Source organism: Helicoverpa armigera, chromosome 12 (assembly GCF_030705265.1).
Source record: "Helicoverpa armigera isolate CAAS_96S chromosome 12, ASM3070526v1, whole genome shotgun sequence".
Lineage (NCBI taxonomy): Eukaryota > Metazoa > Arthropoda > Insecta > Lepidoptera > Noctuidae > Helicoverpa > Helicoverpa armigera.
Window position 1 is genome coordinate 7,525,102 of NC_087131.1, and position 22,100 is coordinate 7,547,201.

At 35.6% G+C, this 22,100-nt stretch overlaps 5 protein-coding genes and 1 long non-coding RNA gene across 6 annotated transcripts; 2 read left to right on the plus strand and 4 right to left on the minus strand.

Annotated features, from left to right (window-relative positions):
- Positions 1–218: 218 nt before the first annotated feature.
- LOC110383955 (NADH dehydrogenase [ubiquinone] 1 beta subcomplex subunit 2, mitochondrial) lies at positions 219–1,535 on the minus strand. The gene is made up of 3 exons (XM_021344945.3): positions 1,333–1,535; positions 950–1,076; positions 219–376 (listed from the first exon to the last, which is right to left on the minus strand). The coding sequence occupies exons 1-3, from the start codon at positions 1,428–1,430 to the stop codon at positions 290–292; spliced, it is 312 nt and encodes a 103-aa protein (XP_021200620.1). The 5' UTR covers positions 1,431–1,535; the 3' UTR covers positions 219–289.
- A 1,290-nt stretch (positions 1,536–2,825) lies between these two features.
- On the minus strand, positions 2,826–4,130 carry LOC110383967 (complex III assembly factor LYRM7). Its single transcript, XM_021344957.3, has 4 exons — positions 3,958–4,130; positions 3,522–3,665; positions 3,357–3,438; positions 2,826–3,258 (listed from the first exon to the last, which is right to left on the minus strand). Exons 1-4 carry the CDS (start codon positions 3,976–3,978, stop codon positions 3,134–3,136), a joined length of 372 nt encoding a protein of 123 aa, XP_021200632.1. The 5' UTR covers positions 3,979–4,130; the 3' UTR covers positions 2,826–3,133.
- Positions 4,131–4,204: 74 nt separating this feature from the next.
- On the plus strand, positions 4,205–6,431 carry LOC110383966 (major facilitator superfamily domain-containing protein 9). Its single transcript, XM_021344956.3, has 5 exons — positions 4,205–4,404; positions 4,481–4,612; positions 4,693–4,822; positions 5,176–5,394; positions 5,668–6,431. Exons 1-5 carry the CDS (start codon positions 4,363–4,365, stop codon positions 6,369–6,371), a joined length of 1,227 nt encoding a protein of 408 aa, XP_021200631.1. The 5' UTR covers positions 4,205–4,362; the 3' UTR covers positions 6,372–6,431.
- On the minus strand, positions 6,363–6,970 carry LOC110383968 (protein PET100 homolog, mitochondrial). The gene has a single exon (XM_021344958.3). The coding sequence runs from the start codon at positions 6,871–6,873 to the stop codon at positions 6,655–6,657; it is 219 nt and encodes a 72-aa protein (XP_021200633.1). The 5' UTR covers positions 6,874–6,970; the 3' UTR covers positions 6,363–6,654.
- Positions 6,971–11,100: 4,130 nt separating this feature from the next.
- On the minus strand, positions 11,101–11,779 carry LOC135117677 (uncharacterized). The gene is made up of 2 exons (XR_010277044.1): positions 11,589–11,779; positions 11,101–11,327 (listed from the first exon to the last, which is right to left on the minus strand). It is a non-coding gene; the product is annotated as an uncharacterized LOC135117677 (long non-coding RNA).
- A 7,035-nt stretch (positions 11,780–18,814) lies between these two features.
- On the plus strand, positions 18,815–20,412 carry LOC110384029 (tRNA-specific adenosine deaminase 1). Its single transcript, XM_021345057.3, has 2 exons — positions 18,815–19,888; positions 20,094–20,412. Exons 1-2 carry the CDS (start codon positions 18,954–18,956, stop codon positions 20,395–20,397), a joined length of 1,239 nt encoding a protein of 412 aa, XP_021200732.3. The 5' UTR covers positions 18,815–18,953; the 3' UTR covers positions 20,398–20,412.
- Positions 20,413–22,100: the final 1,688 nt, after the last annotated feature.

Below are 22,100 nucleotides of genomic sequence, written 5' to 3' on the forward strand. Positions count from 1 at the left end.
CTTATACCACTTATAGAGGTCAGTGACTTATACTCTACTTGTACCCTACGGCAGAATAGAATGAAACACTGTAAGGACATTATAATAGTCTTCAAACTTTTTTTTTTTTCAAATAAACAGTTCTACAGTTTAAGCAGGAGTTGAAATTCAAATTGGAGCATGTACATCATTTAGATAACCTTACAAAATTACCTCCATAAAACACAAGATAAACCAACTTATTATTTACTCATTATTTTTATTGAACATCATAAATTAAAAGTATCTACAAATCAACTAAAATTCCAGTTCATTTCTTCAAAGGTCCTTCAGAGTCGGGTGGGATGCCAAGTTCTGCATCAGTGTAGGTTCTTGGATCAATGTATTTAAATTCTCCCTGAAAATAGAGAAGAGTTTAAAATTAGACTGGTCCATTTAACTATTTGTTGCTTTCTAAGAGGCTGACAGAACCCCAAACACTCTTGTACGTATTTATTTACGTAATGAATAGCTTTAAAATGAGTTAAGTAATCAAAAATAAAAAGTTCTGTATTTACATCTGGACTTGTTAATGTTACAAATTTTATCAATGTACATTCATAAGTACTACAGATATTTTTGAAAGAAGATCATTTTAAGAGGTAAGTTTACAATTTTTGTATATCAAGAAAACTTTTCAAAAATGTGTTCAAAATTAATATATATTTTTTTCGCCATCAAAAACTGTATAGACTTGGCCAAAAAATTGTTTGAGGCAAGCCAATTTGGGCTGTCACTGCCTTAAAAATAAATGCAATGTATGTGTATGTTATTTTTGAGTCTGGCCAATAATATCTTGAAGGAATATAATTAACAAATATGCAGTATGTCTTCTCATCAAAATTACAATGAGTTTTTGATGAAAATTTGGATATTTGAATATACTTTTCATAACAATTCAAATGTGTTAAAAAAGGTATTATTTCCTAACCAGGATGTGTTCAGGTTCCGTGATGATATGCCAAAAGATCCACCACCAGGCAAAGGCTCCAAGACCCTCAGCTAGCAATATAGCTTTCTTAGAGGGCAGTGGTGGTGGTACACGGTAACTCCAAACCCTGAAAGTATAACACCAGCGTAAGAAATATCATCCTTTACTAATATCAAACATGCATGCTTATGAGACCTCGAGGAGGTTGTCACAGAGTTTACCAACATTGTTTTGTTATTCATGTATCAGAGCATCATTTAATCCCATTAATGAACGTGACAAAGAGTTTTCAACATCGCAGAAAGATTTGTTTTAGAACACAAGCTATGCTCACATGAAAAAAATGCTCATGAATCTATCCAATGACATAACAACCGACTTACCCATGGCCAGCATTCCTTTTAGCTTGCTTTACGTTATCAGCAGCATTTTTTAGGGTTCGAAGGAGAAGAGCTCTAGAAACCAATGTTCTAGTTAACATTGTGTTTTTATAGCTAAAATTCCAAAGCAAATTTTTGCAAATTTACTCCAATCGCAGTCACACTCGACCTGATAGACAGCTGTTTGTGACAAGAATGACGGTTGACAGTAGTGGCAGAAATATGAAGGAACTTTCAAAATTGCCAGAGTCTTTCTATTATAAATCTTTACAAATTAGGAAATTAAATACAAACTACTAACTAGTTATTATTTTAAAATAACTGTAAATAATTTAAAAACTAACACAAAAAAAGAAATAAATTCCGTGCCAAAATCAAAAAATGTCTCAAGAAAACATTGGGCCAACCCCCAGGGTATATATCCGTGGCAATCAAAATCTCTCAGGACGAGCGGATATATATTCTTTACGGCCCTTTCACACGGCAGTCCAGTTTTTTGCAGGATACCGTTTTTTGCAGAATCCTGTTTGATCGCAAAAGATATTATATGCTAGTGTTCACACGAGCAAACCGCATGCAGGATCCTGCAAAATGCTGTTCCCGTCGATTTGAAACTGGAACGTTCGTCCAGTGAAAAGCGGGAATCCTGCAAAAACGGACGCTGTGTTCACACGTAGTTCAGTTTTGCAGGATTCAGTAAAATGCCGGTCCCGCAAAACTGGACTGCCGTGTGAAAGAGCTGTTACTTCTCTTAGGCCGCGGCCCCATGTTCACGGCGGCCGGCGCCGCGCCTCGTGGACATGGGGCCGCGGCCTTATTCCCTTTATTCTATGCAGCTATCTTATTCAAACCTGTGATGGGCTTTCTAATACAGCTAGGGGATTCGATCCCGGTCTTCGTGATCCCGATCATATTTTCAGTCCCGAAATTCTCGGGATTTAATTCAATGAATCCAGGGACTAATATTTTTTTTTATGTATGTTAACAAAAATGATATAAAAGTTTTATTTTCGTGGCTTAAATATGGACATTATAGTTTCTGGTGTATTTGATTTAGAATATGAGTCTCATTGATAGAACATACACTGATCTCTTTTGACAAATTTTATTTAGCGACCCGCTCCGGTTTCGCACGGGATAACAGTATTTCCCAACTAATTAATGTATGTTAAGTCATAATACATATAAACGTTCCACTTTCATCACTCATCTATTAAAAAACTGCATGAAAATCGATTGCGTATTTTTCAAAACTACGCAATCGATTTAAGCGTAAAAAGGGACATAGATATATAAAAAACGAACTAAGCAATCGACCGGGATCGAATCCTCTAACTACAGCAGAAGGGCATTAGGGTTTTCCTTGCTTCAAAAAGTATTGAAGGATAAAATGAAAATAAAGCTTTTCAGTCAGTACTCGCTCACTCAGTAAGCATGAAATATGGTATAGTTATTAACAAGACATAAGTGATGACAAAAAAAATAAAATATTCATGTTATGTGAAACCATGTATTCAGTACCTATTGACTACTGTTTTAAAACTTAATAAATTACAATGACACACATGTTTTCTAAAGCTTATCTAGATAATTAAATTATAGCATTACAGATTTTATGCCAATTACTTTATAAAATAAATAAAGATAGAAATCCAAAAAGTGCTTCTCTTATAAATTATGAAGAAACAAAAGATAGCAGACCTAAAACTAGTTAACAAAAAGTTTTTTAAGCTTATTTTCAAATAATGATTCAAAGATTATAATATCTTGTCTAGTGCCTCATTACCGACGTCTATTAGAATCTTTAGTTATTTTTAGCTTTATCTTGACAACATGGCCTGTTCCCAGCAACTGTTCCATCTTCTAATACTGCGTTATCATCATAGGGGATATTTTCAAACTTTGCAGTGTCTTCAGTAATTTTAGCCACTGGAAAATAAAGCTACACTAAAGTACTGCATTTTTAGAACTTAAACATTTTTATGACTAGATTTACTATAATTTTTATTATTATGTAGAACACCTACCAAAGACACCAGGCTTCACTTCTCGAGCTTGTATAACTTGAGTTCGAAGTTCCTTTTCAACATCCTCAGCTAGTTTGACCATCTGTAGGCATAAAAGCAATACATGTATGACAGAGGCAATTTACCGATTATTTAAATATTAAATTAAATAGAACAAAAACATACAGCCTTTATAGCATCCTCATTGGTAACATGTTTGTTTTTCTGGAACTCTTCATTTATTTTTAATCTTCCAGCAGTTAGTGCTCTGTCATCCCCCGCAAATACCTTCATCCTTGTTCTGTGAAGTTTCTTGAATGTTTGCAAGACCTAAAGGTACAATAATACTTTTTTAATGGGTGCCGCTGTACATTAAGCATCAATAGAAGTACACACTTTTTGGGTATTGATGGGTGATATAACACCATTTTCAGGTTTGTACTGAACATAGTAAGGTTATGTTGGCTATAAGTTTTTATCAATGCTGTTTAGTTTACAAAACTTAAGGTATATTTTCTCAAATCTCTGGCTTATGGAAGTTTATACGTAAAAACAACTTCAAAATTATTGAAACAGTAAATGCGTATCATTTGGATGTACTGTTTATTTCTGCGGTACTTACTGACAACCTTGTCGTGCTCATGGTTTTGAAGTTAATATAAGTTTTGAGTGCGGTTTCTATGGTTTTCTTGAACGGTGACTGCAAAACTTTCACAATAGTTACAAGAAGATTATGATTTATTTACAAAAATATATTTTCCTTAATGAAAATTAACTGTCAATGTCATTTTCGATCAGCTGTTGAAATTGAAAATGCTGGCGCGATTGATGTCTTTGTCATAATGTTTGCTGAAGTCAATGTCAAAATACGCTGTGTTTATCCTCGTCATACTCGATCTCACTCTAATATTATAATTTAGTACCTACCTAATAAATAAATAAAAAATCCGCCTACCATTAAAGTATTTTTTAACAAGGTGCTACACACGTGCTATTATGTGGTATAGAATATAAATAAAAATCCACAATGTCATTCGCGATTTATTTACTTCAAGCGGTTGCTTTCTTGGTTAGTGTTTACCTAACATACTATGTAGTTTATTTTTATTTGAGTAATACGGACACGAAGTCTGGTTTGCTTTCAGGATCTGTTGGCAGTAGGACTCATTGTGCCCTTAGTAGCCAGCCATGTACGCGACATGGGAGGTAATCATTTGTATGTGGGATTGCTTGGATCAATCTATGCTGGGTTTCAGCTTGGTTCCGGACCGCTTATCGTAAGTACTCTTTGGATAAGTACCTGTTACCATAAATTAAGTTTATTTGGCATCTCTTTATAATTATGAAACATTTTCAGGGCAGTTTGAGTGACCTGAAGGGGCGGAAAACTATTTTGATATTGACTCTGCTTGTGTGTGGTATAGCATACACTGTGCTTGGACTCACCAGTTCAATATTGGTCATATTAATGATAAGAGCAGTGTTAGGTACATCTGAAAAAATATTTGTTTACATTCATACATACATAAAAATATCACCTTCTTTCCCATAGAATAGTGCATGTCTAACATGCTCTATTTCACAAGTTTGTATTCTTGGATAAAAAATCCCTCCATCACAAGTGATATCTATGATCTATACAAATTGTTTATCAAAATGAGTTAATTTTGCTTTCTGTTAACATAATTGAAAAAAGAAAATGATATTTAATTACATAGCATTTTAAGTCTCAGGAAACAGTTATTTCTCATATCTTGGTTGAGGCCATTGCTTGGGTTTCACCCATAGCATCAAGAAATGTTAGGTAAGAATAATAATCACAATAATCAAAAACTTGCAGGTCTGTTCAAACAAACCCAAATGTTGACCAAAGCTTTGGTTCCTGATTATGAAAAGAATGAACGGAAGCAAGGTGAAATATATGGGAAGATGGCGGCCATATCTGGAGCTGGTATCACTTTGGGTCCAATGATCGGTGGTCATATAGCTGAGCATGACCCAGACAATGGATTCATGTTAATTGCCATTATTGTTGGTATTGGTTTCGCTGCCAACTCTGGTAAGAAACCTTAGTATTGAATGTGTTGCTATAACAGATATTGGAATACATATAAAATAATGTAAAAGCAAAGTATTTAGGAGAACAAATATAAAATATTTTTCTCCAGTTTTAAACATAATTTTTTAAGATTTCTAGTTCATTAAGTTTGAACAATTCCAAACTAATTTTAAACAAAATGTCCGTTACTTCATCTGGTATTAATCTTATTACAATAAATAAAGTACTTTATAGAAAAAGCATTTTAGGATTAATACGATAACATTGTTTCAGGTTTGGTATACTTTCTACCAAAGGTAGATAAGCAGCCGAAAAGGAATGTAGCTAAGGAAGAAACACAAACAAGTTTACTAAAAACACTTTTTTCTAGTGTTCAACAATCTTTTGTTCAGCTGTATTACATAGAATGGTCTAAATATTGGGATATATTCATGTTTAAAGCTTTAATTAGCTTTGCAATGGGTGTATATTATTCAAATTATTCACTTTACTTAAAAACAGTATATGAGCTCTCACCAAAATATATCGGTTACGTAATATCCTTTCAAGGTGTAATAGGTTCAATATCTAGCTATTTTATAGGTTACATAAACAGCTTTTATATTCATGACAAAGACTACAGTATAAGAAATTTTCATGTATTTTTACTCACTAGCGTATCCTTAGTAGGTCTAGCATTATCTTTTAATGTTTTTCTTTATACTTTTTGGTTGATACCAATGGCTGTTGGTAATGCAACTGGTAGATTAGTAACATTAGAGATGGTGTTGAAGAGAAGTCATGGAGACCATAGAGGAACCCTCATTGGTGCTTCAAACAGTGTTCGGTCATTGACCGGTGTAGTTGCTCCTATGGTTGCAGGAGTGATAGGAGAGTTCTATGGAGTCTCTTATGTTATCTATGCTTCATTGTGTTCTACGACATTGGGCATTGTATTGAGTTACCTGCATAAAAATAAAACAGTGAAAATAGATTAAACTTTTTAATAAAGTTTATTTGTTATTATTACATCTAATAAAGAGGAAAATATCTTCTAATGTGTTTTATCAGTTCTGTATCCTTCTTTCACTAATTTCATGGCCACTCATAATCTACTTGTGGTTCAATGTTGTTTGAGTGGTGTTGTTAGGAGCTATATCTTTATAGGATAAAATATGATATTATTAACAGATTAACTGAACACTATTGAACCACTACTAGTCAACAAGTTATCAAATGCGTCACTTATGTACAAACTTAGGTATTAGGACTGATATCAACTTATTCCTTGTCTAAGGCTTCCATTTGCTTTTTCCTCATTTCTCTGATTAGTTCCTGGATAGCTTCCCTGTCTTTCATGTTCTCTGGTGGGAAGATTTGACGCTTAGTATTTGTTACCCATTCTTCGAAATATGTTGGTTGATTAAAGAAGAAAAATAGTCCCACGGGAAAAGATGTATACATAGCCATTCTTCCGACTTCCAGTTTCCAATTCCCCATGTTTAATAGAAGTATAAGTCAAATTATTTTCGATTACAGAGGTTGTTTTGAGAAGGCAAGGAAGGAGCTGATCAGTGATCAGCGATCTGTCAATGTTCTATGACAATGACATTTAAAGCAAATGACATTTGACAGAGTACGGTAGGGCGTAGGTACAGGTGTAGGTGTAGATTAATGTTAATTATCAACTAATTTAATTCGATTAAAATATAAATTATAGTATAATTTAATCGTATCATAGGTAAATAAATGTTACGTGGTTTCACATAGTTCTGCAAATACGTTCAAAGTTTTAAAAGATCCCTTATGACTGGTAATCAATGGCCAGCCATTGAATGTGACATTGGGTTGGGGTAACCCAAGACACACCGCCGGGTACACCGGAATGCTTCGTGAAGCCTTTTTGTTTTGTAGTGCTTGTACATGTTATTATTTATCATACTTGTTTAGATTAGAAAATTAGAAGCTCAAGACAGTGCTGCAACGCCAGCAGAACACAAATTCAATGTTCTCTAGCTCTTAGTTTATAGCTAATCTTCACTTTTTTTTCTGTACAACTCAATCATAAAAAGGAATAATATAAGCTGGTTCAATGTCCTCGATGCACTTTACGGGATATTGCCCGCCGCATGGCAAAATTGCAATGTTATTACAGGAATTTACTCCGTATAATGGGCATGGCTAAGATCCCTTCCCATCATCACCCCTATTAGGACCTGAAAATAATGCAACAATCATAGCTAAGATTCTGCCTCAAAATTAGTTTATTTGCCTCCATTGCTAGGTAGGTAGATAGTTTTGCGGTTGAATTTGTATGAGATGAGATAGTTACGCTTGCTTGGAATAACAAAATTGTGTGGCTAGAAGGTATAATTAAAAAAAAAATGTTTTATAATATTAAATCTTCCAATATATTTTTTTCTAATTACCTCTGTCTAACTTTAAAGTAGGAACGTTAATGTTTTTTTTTAGTTGAAACAAACATTTTTGTAGCAGTTTGGTATGTATCTAGGTATAATATTTGTTAAATACCATCCCAGTTATTCACAATGTTGTACTTAGACCACCCAAGTTTATTACGATTGTTGTTAATTTATTATTGGCACTTGCTTTACTTCGCATCGCTCGCATTACAGGGGCCCGATTCTCCTAATTTTACTCAAGCGCCATTCGATTGACGTTCGACTCGATTCGACTGAGATCCAATCCCGACTCGATTACGATTGAAGCGTATGTGGCATTCCGCTATTTTTTCTTTGAAATAAACGTTTTTATCCTTTTCTGTCATACAATAATGAATCATTTTGTCTGCAAATGATTTTCGATTGCAAAATGATTGTACAGCAAACTACCGTATAGACCAAAATCATCAAAATAGCAGACCAATCGCACACCAATCAAATGTCAATCGAATACGATTGGTCTTTTATTAGTAGCAGAATGCCCGTTATGGTTAAAACTGCTATTACGATCATATTGCGATTCGATTTCTATTCGATTTTGACATTATTAACTTAGGAGAATCGGGGCCCAGTAGTTAAAGAAATTGCTGTTCATTGTAATAAGCTTCGTAGTTACCTATACTTTCAACTTATTATGTGTTTTACCATCAAGTGCTTTGCATTGCAGCTGTAAATCAATTAGAAGATTTATCGATTGGATTAAGATTGGAACATGGTAATGTTTATATTTGTGAGGGCTAGTCCTTCCTAGTTGAGTTCTTAGTGGGTGAAAGGTTAAGGTGTAAGACATACCTACCTAGTTCCTGATAAAAGTAAGTTTTTAACACTTAACAGTTAATTTATTATTTTTTAATTCTACGGTAGCAGTGGAGTCTTTTATGTAAAAGGCACCGTTAAAACTCTCCGGGCCGGACACATAAAGATGTCCTTACTAGGAGTAAAGCTAATTGATCCCTAGTCAGCTTTCAGATCCTCCGGCTTTGCAGACACGAGACACGTAGCGTCGGAGCCCTGTTCGCTACGCTCGTAAATTGTCATATTAAGTGGCGCTTAATTTATGAACAAATCCGCTTACCGACTGTTCGTTTTGCATTAAGACATTATGGTCTATGAAATTGAGCTCTACATACTAATATCTATTATGTTTGGCTTATTAAGTATATTTCATTTTCTTGATTTTGTACCGTCTATGTTGCGAATTGGAGTTCAAGATTACACAAACGTGGTTTAAACAATGTTTATACTGGCATCAGTGCTTCCGTCTCACGCAATAGTAGTTTCGAGGAATCGGGCGGTCCATATCGGATGGTGTAGGGCGAGGTTCGCGATTACTCTGCACGATATGAGCTGTCTACGCGGCAGGAACAACATGGCAACTGTAATAACATTTGAAATAGTGTACCAGGGAGCGCATTACGGCTGGTGTATTACCTATCAGATGCCGTGCGGCCCGGAACGTGCTGCGTGCTAATGTGGACCCGGCACGATTCTGATTTGTTATCTGCCGTATTGAAACCGAAATGTTCCTCGGGTAGAAGTGCTTTTATGTAATTTGTATTAAGATAAACTGTTCGACTATTAGATGGCTGACATTGTGCCTGCTTATACCTAAGATTTTCTGTTTAAAGTAAAGGAGACGATTAAATACGAAAATAAGGTGGATTACTTAATTAGTGCAAATATTTCTGGCATAGGAGTATCCAAAATGGACTATGTGGTTAAGTCTGAAATTACAGGCTTATGTTGGATATACATGGAGACTAATAAAAGGACGATTTCGGAGTTTCCAAAAGTCCTGTTTAATAAATAAGTACCTAGGTAGCTAATACATAACAATTATGTAGGTAGATGAGTGCATTCTTTAATTATCAGAATAATTGGAAGGAACATTAGAAATTCACACAGTAGCACTACAACGTTACCTATATTATGAGAATACCCAGGAATACCTACCCTTTCTTATGTAAGAAAGATCTCATCTATAGTTTTCTTTCAGAGTGTATCTACTTTCATTACACCACTTGACCTCAGTTGAGCAGGTTCAGCTCCCTTGCATTAGACGGATCACGATGTTCTTTGTCATCATTGGTATCAATGTCATTGTCAATGCGGCGCCGATTACGGGTGAAGCGGAGCCACGTTCATCGACATCAATCTATATTCAGCTAATAAAGTTATTAGACTTTACATGAATGTGTAGCTTCAGTCTCAGCAGGCAGTCTGGGTAGGAGGATATTACATGAGCGATGTACATACCTATTTTAGTGATATGATGTCCTCCCAGAGCCGACTATCGGCTACATCGGCTGTTCTCAACAGCCGCCTTAGCCGATAGTCAGGAATTTAGCCAACTGCGCAGGACATAATATAGTGCACAAGCATTTGCACAGACACAGGTGCACTTACTATTCCTTCACTCTCATAACCTGATGGGACGTTAATACAGTGATATGCTATGTAGCTTATCATGGCCCTGCCAACTACCCGAAGCTCCTGTTTGCGAAATCTATAAAGCACCTCTTTTTTACACGACTGTGCAATGAGGGTTTCGTAAAATGGCGTCCACGAGGTGGCAGCACCGAGTCGTCAGGTCCAAATAACTGTCAAAGTGCTTATCTTTACTATGAATAGTGAACGATTTTAGTGTTTTTTTTATTTTATAATTAAAGCACTGCATTATTGTTTTACTATTGCGGTTGAGTAAATAAAAAAAACTAAATCATATTGTGTTAAAAAATTTTTCAACAAGCTTTTCCTTAGTACCATTGACTTTTGCACCCTCTCTCTTAGCTCAATTTTTAGTTCGGAAACCTTATTCTGACCGTAGTCCATAATAAAATCAATAACACTTCCAATATAACAGAATTTCAATAAACAATAAGTTCGGCACCTACAATTCCATACTATTTGACAACTGTTTGGACCAGACGCATACGTGGCGCCACCCGGTGGCAGAAAAAATTTCAAAAACCCTCATTCCTTGGCTCGGCCCTCGAAGTCACTTGTTAGTTGTTTGTAGAGTAGGGTAGACTGGGTACAGTTGTGCCAATTTTCGTTTGATCACCAATAATTTTGTTATTTTACTAATTAGCTCCCAGAAAAGGAACTTGTATCGCAATTTGGACATTTGTGTACGTAAAAACACTAATATATTGTTCCTTAATACAATGTATTACTCATAAGATCAATTTTAAAAAAAATGGGAAAGTGTCACAACCGGCCACATACCAAGGGCGGTTGGGACACGCATAAACATATATCAAAATGGTCTATAATATCTTTTATTGTAGAAATGTTTAACCTAATAAGCTTACAAACATAGTTTTAACAATCAACAAAACAACATTTACTCTGTTAAAACTTGTAGCTGTAGAAAGGCTTGTAGCTTGTGCTACACTTACGAAATCCCTTGTTTCGCTTCTTCATCGGCATCTTTATATTTTTTTACATCATACTGCTGTCTCCGGTCTTCCACAAACGTATTCTGGACATCTAAAAGCAAAAAATAATAATATGAGATTTTTATATGTATAGATATTCGTCACAACCGTACCCAAAAAAATTGTCACAATCGTACTCAACGCATCATTTTGAAAACAAAAATTCGCCATGATTTTGCCAAATACTTTACGTAAAAAGAAATCACTTGTAATTAAATATTAATGTCCAACTTTTAAAGAAAAAAATAACAAGATAATCTATCTGTTTAAAAATAACAGAAATTAGGAAAAGAAATCGAACAAAAATACTTACTTTTGATTGTTGAAAAGCAATGTGGGCTCCTGCTTACGTCAACGTCCTGCGCCGGCTAACGCAATATTGGGGAACGTGTTTAGGCTTGTGAGCCACGTCTTTCTCCCTCACACCCCTCCCCCGTATTACGTATAGTTTCGTTACAATTGCGACTGTCACTACCGTACCCTGGCACAACCGTACCCAGTTTACCCTAACGGGGTCGTTTTTTGTCAATTATGACGAGAGTGTGTCAGCTTCTGAAGATTTTTGTGCTGGTTTCATAACGGGCCTTTGTGGTCCTTTTTATTTTTTTCACTTTAGTAGGGTACTGACTAAATAAAATAAATAATAAGTAGGTACCTAAAAGCCCTAATTTATGTTCGCTGTAACTGTCATGAATTTCTGTTCCTATCTACATTGCATTTGCATTTTATATTTTAACATACCTACTTTTACGACTCATGCATGCGTGTACTTACTTCGTGTTACGAAATGTATCAACCAATATTCGATCCATAATAAAATATTTCTACGTTTTTATTGCAGGGCAGAACTGCGAGGTGCTCAGCGGGGGTCTGTGTTGATTCAAAACGATTTCAATTTGTTCCGTTGCATAATTTTGGGAAACTAAATAATTCATGTTACATTTGAATGACGACCAACATTGAAGATGTTAGATAAAAGTTCCGAAATATTGCAACTAGTCTGAACGACCTTGTACCTACTGCTGTTTGCAATCAATGTTTTGGTGTTGGGAACGCTCTGCTTTATCGTTCACAACAAATCACCTACGACCTTAAGTTATGGCACGACTTTTTTTAGTTTATTGCAATTTGAACTTTAACCTCAATTGTGCATACGTGACCTTCTTACTTTGGAAGGAACTGAACAATGTGGCGCTCGGACTTGGCTATTGCAGTTATTGCACATTGTTTAGAAAAGAAGGAATTTGTGATTGTTCCGTTAAATTCTTTAGATTTTTTTTCACAATTACTACCCGTGAAGGTAATCCGTGAAGAATCATAGTTATTAAGCGTTAATCCATTATTATTTACGAGAAATGCCTAGCTTTATGCCTACCTAATAAGTAAGATTAGTAAGACGCTACTGGGCACTTGTGATATGAAACTACCGCAGTGTTAACGAACGTTAAACATTTGAAAAACTTTACGAACAAAGCGACGCGCGACATTTTGAAAATAGGTAATAACAATATTAAAGTAAAATAGGGAAGTGGAAGATCAGATGGAGCAATAAAACAAACAAACAGCAACGCTTATAGAAATCTCTAGGAAATGATCACTTAGCCTAGCTTTGTTTCCTTTCCTTTCACTGCTCAGATCGCCGTTGAAATTCATTTTAACACCCGACTCTTTATTTAAGACAACAATTACCTAGGCATGAAATAATCAAGCTTATTATCGTGGATTAAATTAAGAAGGTAGCTTACAATCCATCTGTGGCATCCCTGATTTTATCTTCTCCAGAGATAAACCAGCAATTTTCAAAGTCAATTTGTTTCCGAGGTGTGTGTTAAAACCGCAGTTTGCAACAAAAACAGGAAGCTTGGGTTGCATATTTTGACGAAACCTGTGGTTGAGGACCCCAGTAATGAGGCATGATGATGTGGCATGCGTAACTGCTGGGAACTGTTAATACACAACAATTTTGACCGCTTTGCCTCGCTACATTTCAGTGACTGGAATTTTTTAAACAGGTGTTGTTAAATTAGGTACTACTAAAAATACATCGATGGCACACAATGTGATTAGGTATGGTAAATTCTGAAATATCGGATAAATAAATAAGTATGTAGCATTAAATTGGTAGACTCAGAAAACATTTTTCATCCAAAGCTCATTCGTAAAGTCACGATGCAATGTCTTTATCAGTGGGGTCAATAGCTCGTAATGTTATCATTTACCTTCGAATACTGCATTTCCCCTGCAATGTTGACCAGGCCCGCCGCTAGCTGTTTGTTCGCCCGCGTGCAAAACCGATTATGCCGCCCTACGACTACATATTATACTGGGTTTTGTCAAAAAATATATAAGGGGGGGGGGTCCAGGGGGTCCGGACTTTATGGTTAATGGTTTTTGGTGGGTTTCCCGTCGAAAAAGTCAACGCATGAGACATATTCCATATGTAAGGAAGCGCGAGCGAAGCGAGCGCGAAATTTTTTTAGTCTAAGGACACAAAACAAATAAAAGCCACTGTAAATTAACAAAGCAAAGTCAAAAAGTAAGATATGCACAGAAATGAAGTGCAAATGTACATGAAGCCGCGAGCGAAGCGAGCGCGATTTTTTCCTAGAGTTTTCATGAAGTAAACATATCATAAAAAGCCAAAGTGAACAAAAACCTATAACGGACGTGCGCGAAAAATGATTTTTCGAAATTAAATGCCTCAACAATTAAACAAAGATAAATTGCGATTAGTGCCGGTTTTAACTCTACAAGCGCCCTGGGCGAGATTTCTACGGCGCCCTCCAACTGCAATTCAAACCCATACGAAAAACAGAGACGTATTTAGTTACCGACTGCGCGAGCGAAGCGAGCGCGAATATTTTTTTATAGTTAACAAGTCGAAGCAAAAATTACGTAAAATGTAGCCCAATCGTACATAAGTTATTGCTGGTTGGTGAATGCAAAAATACCGGAACATGTCTTCTGATTGCGCGAGCGAAGCGAGCGCGAAATTTTTTGTTATATCTAAGAACTCAAAACAAAAATTACTTAAAATTTTGCCTAAACGTACATAACTCTTTGTTGATGATGGCGCCTATGTATTTTGGGACTTAAAGTAGTACCGTAAATAAGAAAGTTCACATGGAAACTAGAAGTTACTTTCTTATTAATAAAAGAACTTAAAAACGACGCTCCCTTTTTGCTAGGGTAGACTAAAAAAATCTTGAAAAATAAAAACAACTGTAAAGTGAAGCAAGCCCGAAAATTTTTGAGTTTTGGATCACTAAAAGTCCTAAACATATATAATAAAAGCGACTGTGAAGTGAAGGAGCCGCGAGCGAAGGGAGCGCGATTTTTTTTTTTGAGTATTGGGACATAAAAGTAGTGTTTCTTCGAGAATTTCTCAAAGGACAATGGGCACAAATATATGGGACCTGGTATACCCCACCAATAGGAATGTAATATATATCATTGGATAGGCCTTTTTATGTAGAACAATATTTACTATGACAGCTTTGCTGAAATGTTTGTCCGTTCTGAGATATAGATCAAAAACTGTGCAAAAGTTAGAACTAAGTAATCTATTGATACCTCAAGTTTTTAAAGGAAAATCTAAGTACTAATAACTTTAAGTCCTGTAAGTACTACTGTGCCCGTTAGGATCCATAATTGTTACTATTATGTAGCATTTCAACCTTTTATTGTACCAACTGGATGTTGGGCGTAGTGAGAAACCGCACCAATAGGAAAGTCATACATATCATTGGATAGGTCTTTTTAACTGGAACAACATTTACTATGACAGCTTTGTTCTATTGTTTGTCCGTTCTGAGATATAGATAACAAACAATCTTAAAACTGATGCTAATCAATACTGTAATCTGATTTTCTTTCATACAAGACTTACACTTAGTAGTTCTTAGATTTTCCTTTAAAAACTTGAGTTATCAATAGATTACTTAGTTCTAACTTTTGCACAGTTTTTGATCTATATCTCAGAACGGACAAACATTTCAGCAAAGCTGTCATAGTAAATATTGTTCTACATAAAAAGGCCTATCCAATGATATATATGACATTGCTATTGGTGGGGTATACCAATCTGCCCATTGTCCTTTAACGCGGAATTAAACACAAATTCGCTTCGGCGCCACACACCCTACACCATAGGTTAAGATGGCCCTGATGCTATCCATTCATTTGGATACAGTTCTTGTAAGTTGCAGTCTTTGATGAAATTTAAAACAATAATAGGAGTAACATTCTGATCAAGGATTGTATGGGGGCGCCTGCGGCGCCCTGAGCCGTCACCCAACCGCGCCCTACCCTAAAGCCGCTACTGATTGCGATATCGGACATGGAGGCCCGAGCGCAGCGAGCGCGAATTTTTTTGGGGATGCAAAGGATGGACCCGTCAAAATTGATAGGGGACGACCAAAGCGAGGGCGGCTTTTTCTGAAATTTTATTGTTAATCTACTCATTTATTTTTAGTAAAAATATTTTTATTACATAATTATGGTTTAATTTTGCCGTATGGGTTAATTTTGCCGCTCCCTAAATAGTGCCGCCCAGGGCATTTGCCCCCCCTGCTCTCTCCCCCCACGCTACGCTAATGGTTGATCTTAAATCGTTTTTAATAATTTTTAATTTTGAAAATGATCAACAGATGTACATAACTGAAACCTGCAGTGTAAGTAATATTCTTAGCGCTATTGCTGTGTTCGGAAATATTGAAATCAAATAATTGGTAAAAAGATATTGTATTTTTTTAATATTACGTCGCTGGATTTGCCGCCCCCTAGGACGTGCCGCCCGCGTGCGGTGCACGCGTTGCACGCCCGCTTACGGCGGGCCTGATGTTGACGTCGTTAATATTTATTCCTGTATCATTTAGTCGAAAATTAAAACGTTTTCAATGTATAACCATTTGGTACCTGTTCGGTTACATGTACAGGTTGATTTAGTTTTCACTGAAACTCTTTAGGTACCCAAAAATTAAGTTCTTAAAATATTTACATTCTTGTAGTCTTGTTCTGTTGGCTAGAAGAATAGTCAGTTTTTTTTTTAATATTCTGATGTAGGTATGTACCTATCTATCTTATGTAGGTAACCTATACAGCAGAGAGGTAGAAATACAAAACTCAAGAATACTAACTTTCCAAAGGAAAAAAATTAAACTAAATAATATGACCTCCTTTCTTTACGTAAACATCCTGTATGAATATTATGCAAAGTGATTTTTTATAGCGGAACGGAACAATATCGATTTTATCGATCGCTAAAGAATTGAGTGAACTTATTGAAAGTCATCGTATACCTATTATTGGAATATTTTGATAGCAATTTATCTAGCGTGAAGGGAGCGCTTTGATATTCAAATTGGTCCTGAGATCGGGCGCGTCATCTCGCTCTATAATGAGGCGTGGAATGACAAACTACCCTCTTTCATCACCGCCCACTAATGGCCAATATAATGAACACTAGGAACCTTAACATCCGTATCCGGCAACTTATGATAAATGCCGATGCCAGTAACTTCGAGATATTGTTTCGTATATTTTTTGCTCTCAAGGATTGAAATTTCTCACGATTTAACATTTGAAAAATACTTTTGTATCACTGACGATGGAAGGATTTAGACAGCTAGGCTGAATAATTCGTGACTCGATATCTAACATCAAAAAATGTTTCAAATACCTAGTAACTTACTAAATAACAATTTAACTGACATAATGCGAATTAAACTACTGACTATAATGCGAAATTAAACTGCACTGTGTTTCCGCGAGCACGGCCAAAGAGTAATCTAATAGTTGGTACCTACCCACCTAATGTATCAGTCACAAAATGAGTTCCTACTCGTTAGTCGTAAAATATCTATGAATTTTATCTTACACATCTAGGTATCTATAATTCTCAAATCCATCTTAGATGTGCATTTTACTGCATGCTTCATTTGAAAGTACGACATGGACTCGGCGTTCCGATCTTTATTTCGATACAGATGTGCATCCATTGATGCTATCTAACATTCCAGGGATGGCGGACAAATCAAAACATAATACCGCAGTTTAAATAGGTTGATAGTTGTGCTTGGGTGCTTACAGTAATTTTACGAAGAGGTATATTGTTTAGTATGTAGGTAATATGTATGTTGGTAATATTTTCCGGCTTTTTGTTCATGCCATTGTTTTACTTACAACCTGTAAGCAGATAACTAGGTAATAATGATTCATTGGGTAGTTAAGTACATAGTACTCACTAGTAGGTTTTGATACTTGCAAGCGGAATTGCTGAACAAGAGTAAAAGGACAATGCTCAAAAAAAACCCAAGCCCGGCGCAAACGAAAAGTAACTCAAATTGTAGGTAATAATAAGTAATGAAATACTGCATAGGAGGCATCATCGAAATCAATGGCTAAATGTATGAAATTGCTATTTGATTTTTTAAAGGGGTAACATGAGCAGCTGGGGCTTATAGTTTAATTAAAGTGCTATCTGAAACAACAAACAAGTAATATGGCAAGTAATAAGCTTCTCCAAAAAGTTAAACAATACCGAAGTACAGGCTGCAGCGCCCACGTCATCGCGTCATGAGCGTTTTACATTACTTAGGGTGGGCTAGACATGAGGAACAGTTTGCGCATCCCGCAACATTTTTGGATCTCGTCGTGTTAGAAATAAAGAATCGATGACTTTTAAGCGTTATTATTAAAATAAAAAGCACATTCATATCCTGTTTTAGTTCTATCATCCTATTATCTTGTAAAAGTAGGCAGAATAGTGGAGAAGTTGCTATAAACATGTCATTATGTACACTCTTAAACCACAACTGTATCTGTTTGCTGTTCCTTTTACTAACACATTATGTTACCTCTAAAATCTTGAGTAGCAATGTACCGCAGATGTTAAAATTCGAATAGCAATTTCACACATATAGCCACTGATTTCGATAATGCCCTCTATGTAATATTTAATTACTTATTTTTACCTATATTTTGAGCTACATTTCTTTTGCGCCGGGCCTGGGTTTTTTTCTCATACTTCATGAGCATTGTCCTTTAGGGTCAAAAAGTGAAAGTGTTCTTTCTGGAATTTCTGATGAGCGGAGATGATAATTAAAAAACATAGCCGTGAATTACAAAAAACTATCCAGATTTATCAGTACTTACTATCTATCAGTTCGATGAATCTTGGAAGACTTATGTGCAAAATCTGAAAAATGAAACATAATTTAAACACATTGTATGCCAAATATTGTTATATTCCTCGCAAATTCAATGGAACGCAGTTTAAACGTTCCAATTTAAGCAAAAATATTATAATCTTATTTGCGACTTTTTAACAATACTCACATTTTTATTTCACAACATACCTATAAAACTTTACCTATGAACGAATTATCACAGAATTATTACTTCTAACTTCACCAACATTCAACTGGAAATCATTGAAATGTACGATTGGATATTTTCGCTGCGCGAATTTTTTGCGTAACGAAGAATTCGTAGAGATCTGTCAATGCTGTCAAAACAACCTAAACGTCAGTCAGTGTTGTTTACAATTTAGGGAAGCTTTTTATTTTCACATTAAACATATTTATTACAAATAAAGAAGAAAAGTTGTGATATGAACATTCTCTTATATTTATTTTCAAGCAATATGTGTCTAGAAATATTCAAAACCTTCTAAAATATGCATAACCTAAGCGATACACTAGTTGAAAAGGTAGTGCAAAACTGTTTCAATTTATATAATAAGTTACCGAAGAATGGAAAACCTATTGAGAAAGAGTGGACAGTACTTTCCTGTTTTGTGCAATATGATAAATCCAATGAGAGGACTGAGGTTGTATCGTTAGGAACCGGCTCAAAATGTGTTGGTGCCACGAAAATGGTACCAAATGGAAGTATACTAAATGATAGCCATGCTGAAGTATTCGCTCGACGTGGCTTTTTAATATATCTATACGAGAATGTTCGCAGAGCTTTAAATAGTAAGGAATCTATATTTTATGATGATAATGGGCAGCTTGTACTGAAAGATAATATTGAATTTATATTTTATTCTTCCCAATTACCATGTGGGGATGCATCTATAATATCTACACAAGGGGATCAAGAGCATCATGGTGATGTTCTGAACCCACAGAAACGGCCAGCTGATGATGACAATTGTAACATACAAGTTAAGAAATGGAAAGGTGATGGCTATGTTCTGAAGACAGGGGCAAAATGCCTTCCTCATTGTGAACAAGATGTGAAGGATCAAGGAACAAATATTCAGCTTCATCTCGGACAAGTGAGAACCAAGCCGGGCAGAGGAGATAGAACTTTGTCAGTCTCATGTAGTGATAAAATTGCTAAATGGGTGCACTTAGGAGTACAGGGAAGCCTGTTGAGTATGCTCTGTGAACCGGTATACATAAAACATTTTATATTCGGCGCTGGCGTTCCATATTCAAAAGATTCTTTACACAGAGCACTTTTAAACAGGCCAGAGTGTTCATCATTGAAATTGGAGGTTGAACCTCAGTTTTATCAAACCTCTTTAGTGTTTTCCAATATAAGCTCAGAGAATAATACAAGACCTGCACCTGGGAGCATTGTATGGGTGAAAACAACTAACCAGTGAGTATGAATATTTGACTAAGCAGTTTTATTTACTCTGTGACTAAATTACTTCTGTCCAAATATATAGTTTATTCTATGCCCTTTATGCACACATATATTTAAAAAACGCACATCTCTCACCCTAAACGCATATACCTGCTCCGTTCCGCCGTGGGTAAAAATACAATTTAAAATATGTTTGAAAGCAATAAATCTGTTTCAGGCTCCTAGAAGTAGCAGTCCAAGGCAGAAAGTTAGGCGTCACCGTTAAGAAAGCTATTTCACCTGCCTGCAGTTTGAACATCAGTAAATACAACCTATACAAACAATTCTTAACAGTTCTTAATACAAATGAAGAATTAAAACAAAGAATATGTGGCCAGGAACAAATTGAGAGCATACCTTACAATAAGATGAAGAAAAAATCAACAAAGTACTATGAAAAATGGTTAGATGTTAAGGAAAAGTTTTTTAGGACCTGGACTGTAAAACCTGATATGTGGGATTTCTGTGTTAACTTAAATTAATTATACAATCTATAATTAATCAATTCATGTGTTTTTTTTTCTATCGAAATTGGTTAAAAATACATTTACCTATTTGAAATGGAGTGGTAGTGGTAGTGTAGTGGGGTGTGGGATTAAGACATATTCCATTATAATTCACAATACACCTTTATTGGAATATTATGTACTTACCTAGATCTAGATACAAGATTGGCACAGTTGCGTTTTCGCGGGTTCGAAGTAGATCGTAAGTAGATAATATTTGTACTCCCATGAATATTTTTATAAAGCTATATCAATATAAGTACTGGATCATCCAAACGAGCCCATATGTTTCTAACTAAAACTGCGAACAAATCCGTTTTTTTTAATAACGCGATCGATAGACTAACTCCTATCCTATCTCTGGTAAGCAAACTTACAGATAGATAGAATATAGGGCCGTTGTTGTAATGACCGTTAGATGGTTCGCTGATATTCGTAACATTATGACATCACTAGTTTATTCATGATCAGTGTTCTACATCCCTCTCAGTTATTTATGAGTGTTCGCCAAAAAATTCAGGGCGCGCATAATATTTACATATTAGATGCTTTTAGCTTTAGATAAGCTACTTAATCATATATTTATGGTATCGCCATAATTAATGTGAACAGTTAGATATTAGTCGATTACAAAATACAAGAGATTACTGCTTCTGCTTCGTAATATGTGCCCAATTAGTTATTGCGACAGTTACGAATAAACTAGTAGCATTTGGACAGACACATCGAGACAACAATGATCGGTCGGTCAGTTCGTGTGACACGGAAATAATCGGTAGATAAGTACGACAATTAAAACTGTGGGTAGTATGTAGGCCTTCGTCTTGTTCCCTGAGGGTGTAGGAACACTCACTGAATCCTCTCCATTGGTCTGATTCCAGTCTAGACAGTCCAAATAATGGAAGTTAGAGGCGGATGACCTGTCTTTTTTCCAGCCAGCATTAAAAAATTTACATGTCAAAATTTTGCCTTCATATGGAGTCCTCTTTATCATGTAAAGAATCCATCGCTACTCCATCATCTTTACTCAATATCGCATTTGAATTCTAAGCGCATGTAAACATTCGATGTTGATATATTTCCGTTCGCGAACTTAGAGTTGCCTACTTTCTTTAGCGACATGTCTGGGAGTTTTGGTGAGGGGTGACGTATGAGCAGAGTACACTGCCTAACAAATAATGAAAACGGTCTTATGTAATACATAATAACAATACAATTAGGTAGGTGGTACCTACTTACCCATAGATAGATAGCGTCACCCAAGTTCTTCGAAGCTTCTCTCTATATGTAGGTACTTAGGTAGGAACGGTCAGAGACTAGTTAGTCAATATGGTATGGTTGACGGTTATTAATTACCATGTGCGTATATTAAAACATATTAGGTGATGAAATTTTGGCGCTAACCTAGTTAGCTACTGCTGTGCCTTTTATTATGGTCAATTATTGAGAAATATGATGCATATCATATAAATGTTTGGTACTTTAAATCTTGAGTTGATTGAGTACAACAGTCTCAAGTTATTAATGTATCATTAACGTTGACTTTAATTTGGTCTGGAGCAAAGATTAATGAGGCATTTTTGTCAATGAACCAATATTCTCCTAACGAAACTGCAAAATAATGTGCTGTATACCTATCTATAGGTATCTTTTCCATAAATTCGGCAGTTGAACGGCAT

Bases quoted from the DNA above. Each gene is read 5' to 3' on its own strand.
- LOC110383955 (XM_021344945.3), bottom strand. From the start codon at position 1,430: ATGTTAACTAGAACATTGGTTTCTAGAGCTCTTCTCCTTCGAACCCTA. The intron at 1,077-1,332 runs GTAAGTCGGTTG...TTATACTTTCAG, and splicing joins AAAAGGAATGCTGGCCATGG to GGTTTGGAGTTACCGTGTAC. The intron at 377-949 runs GTTAGGAAATAA...CTCTATTTTCAG, and splicing joins CGGAACCTGAACACATCCTG to GGAGAATTTAAATACATTGA.
- LOC110383967 (XM_021344957.3), bottom strand. From the start codon at position 3,978: ATGAGCACGACAAGGTTGTCA. The intron at 3,666-3,957 runs GTAAGTACCGCA...TTGTACCTTTAG, and splicing joins TGAGCACGACAAGGTTGTCA to GTCTTGCAAACATTCAAGAA. The intron at 3,439-3,521 runs GTATGTTTTTGT...TTATGCCTACAG, and splicing joins ATGAGGATGCTATAAAGGCT to ATGGTCAAACTAGCTGAGGA.
- LOC110383966 (XM_021344956.3), top strand. From the start codon at position 4,363: ATGTCATTCGCGATTTATTTACTTCAAGCGGTTGCTTTCTTG. The intron at 4,405-4,480 runs GTTAGTGTTTAC...GTTTGCTTTCAG, and splicing joins TTCAAGCGGTTGCTTTCTTG to GATCTGTTGGCAGTAGGACT. The intron at 4,613-4,692 runs GTAAGTACTCTT...AAACATTTTCAG, and splicing joins TTGGTTCCGGACCGCTTATC to GGCAGTTTGAGTGACCTGAA.
- LOC110383968 (XM_021344958.3), bottom strand. From the start codon at position 6,873: ATGGGGAATTGGAAACTGGAAGTCGGAAGAATGGCTATGTATACATCT.
- LOC110384029 (XM_021345057.3), top strand. From the start codon at position 18,954: ATGCATAACCTAAGCGATACACTAGTTGAAAAGGTAGTGCAAAACTGT. The intron at 19,889-20,093 runs GTGAGTATGAAT...AATCTGTTTCAG, and splicing joins TGGGTGAAAACAACTAACCA to GCTCCTAGAAGTAGCAGTCC.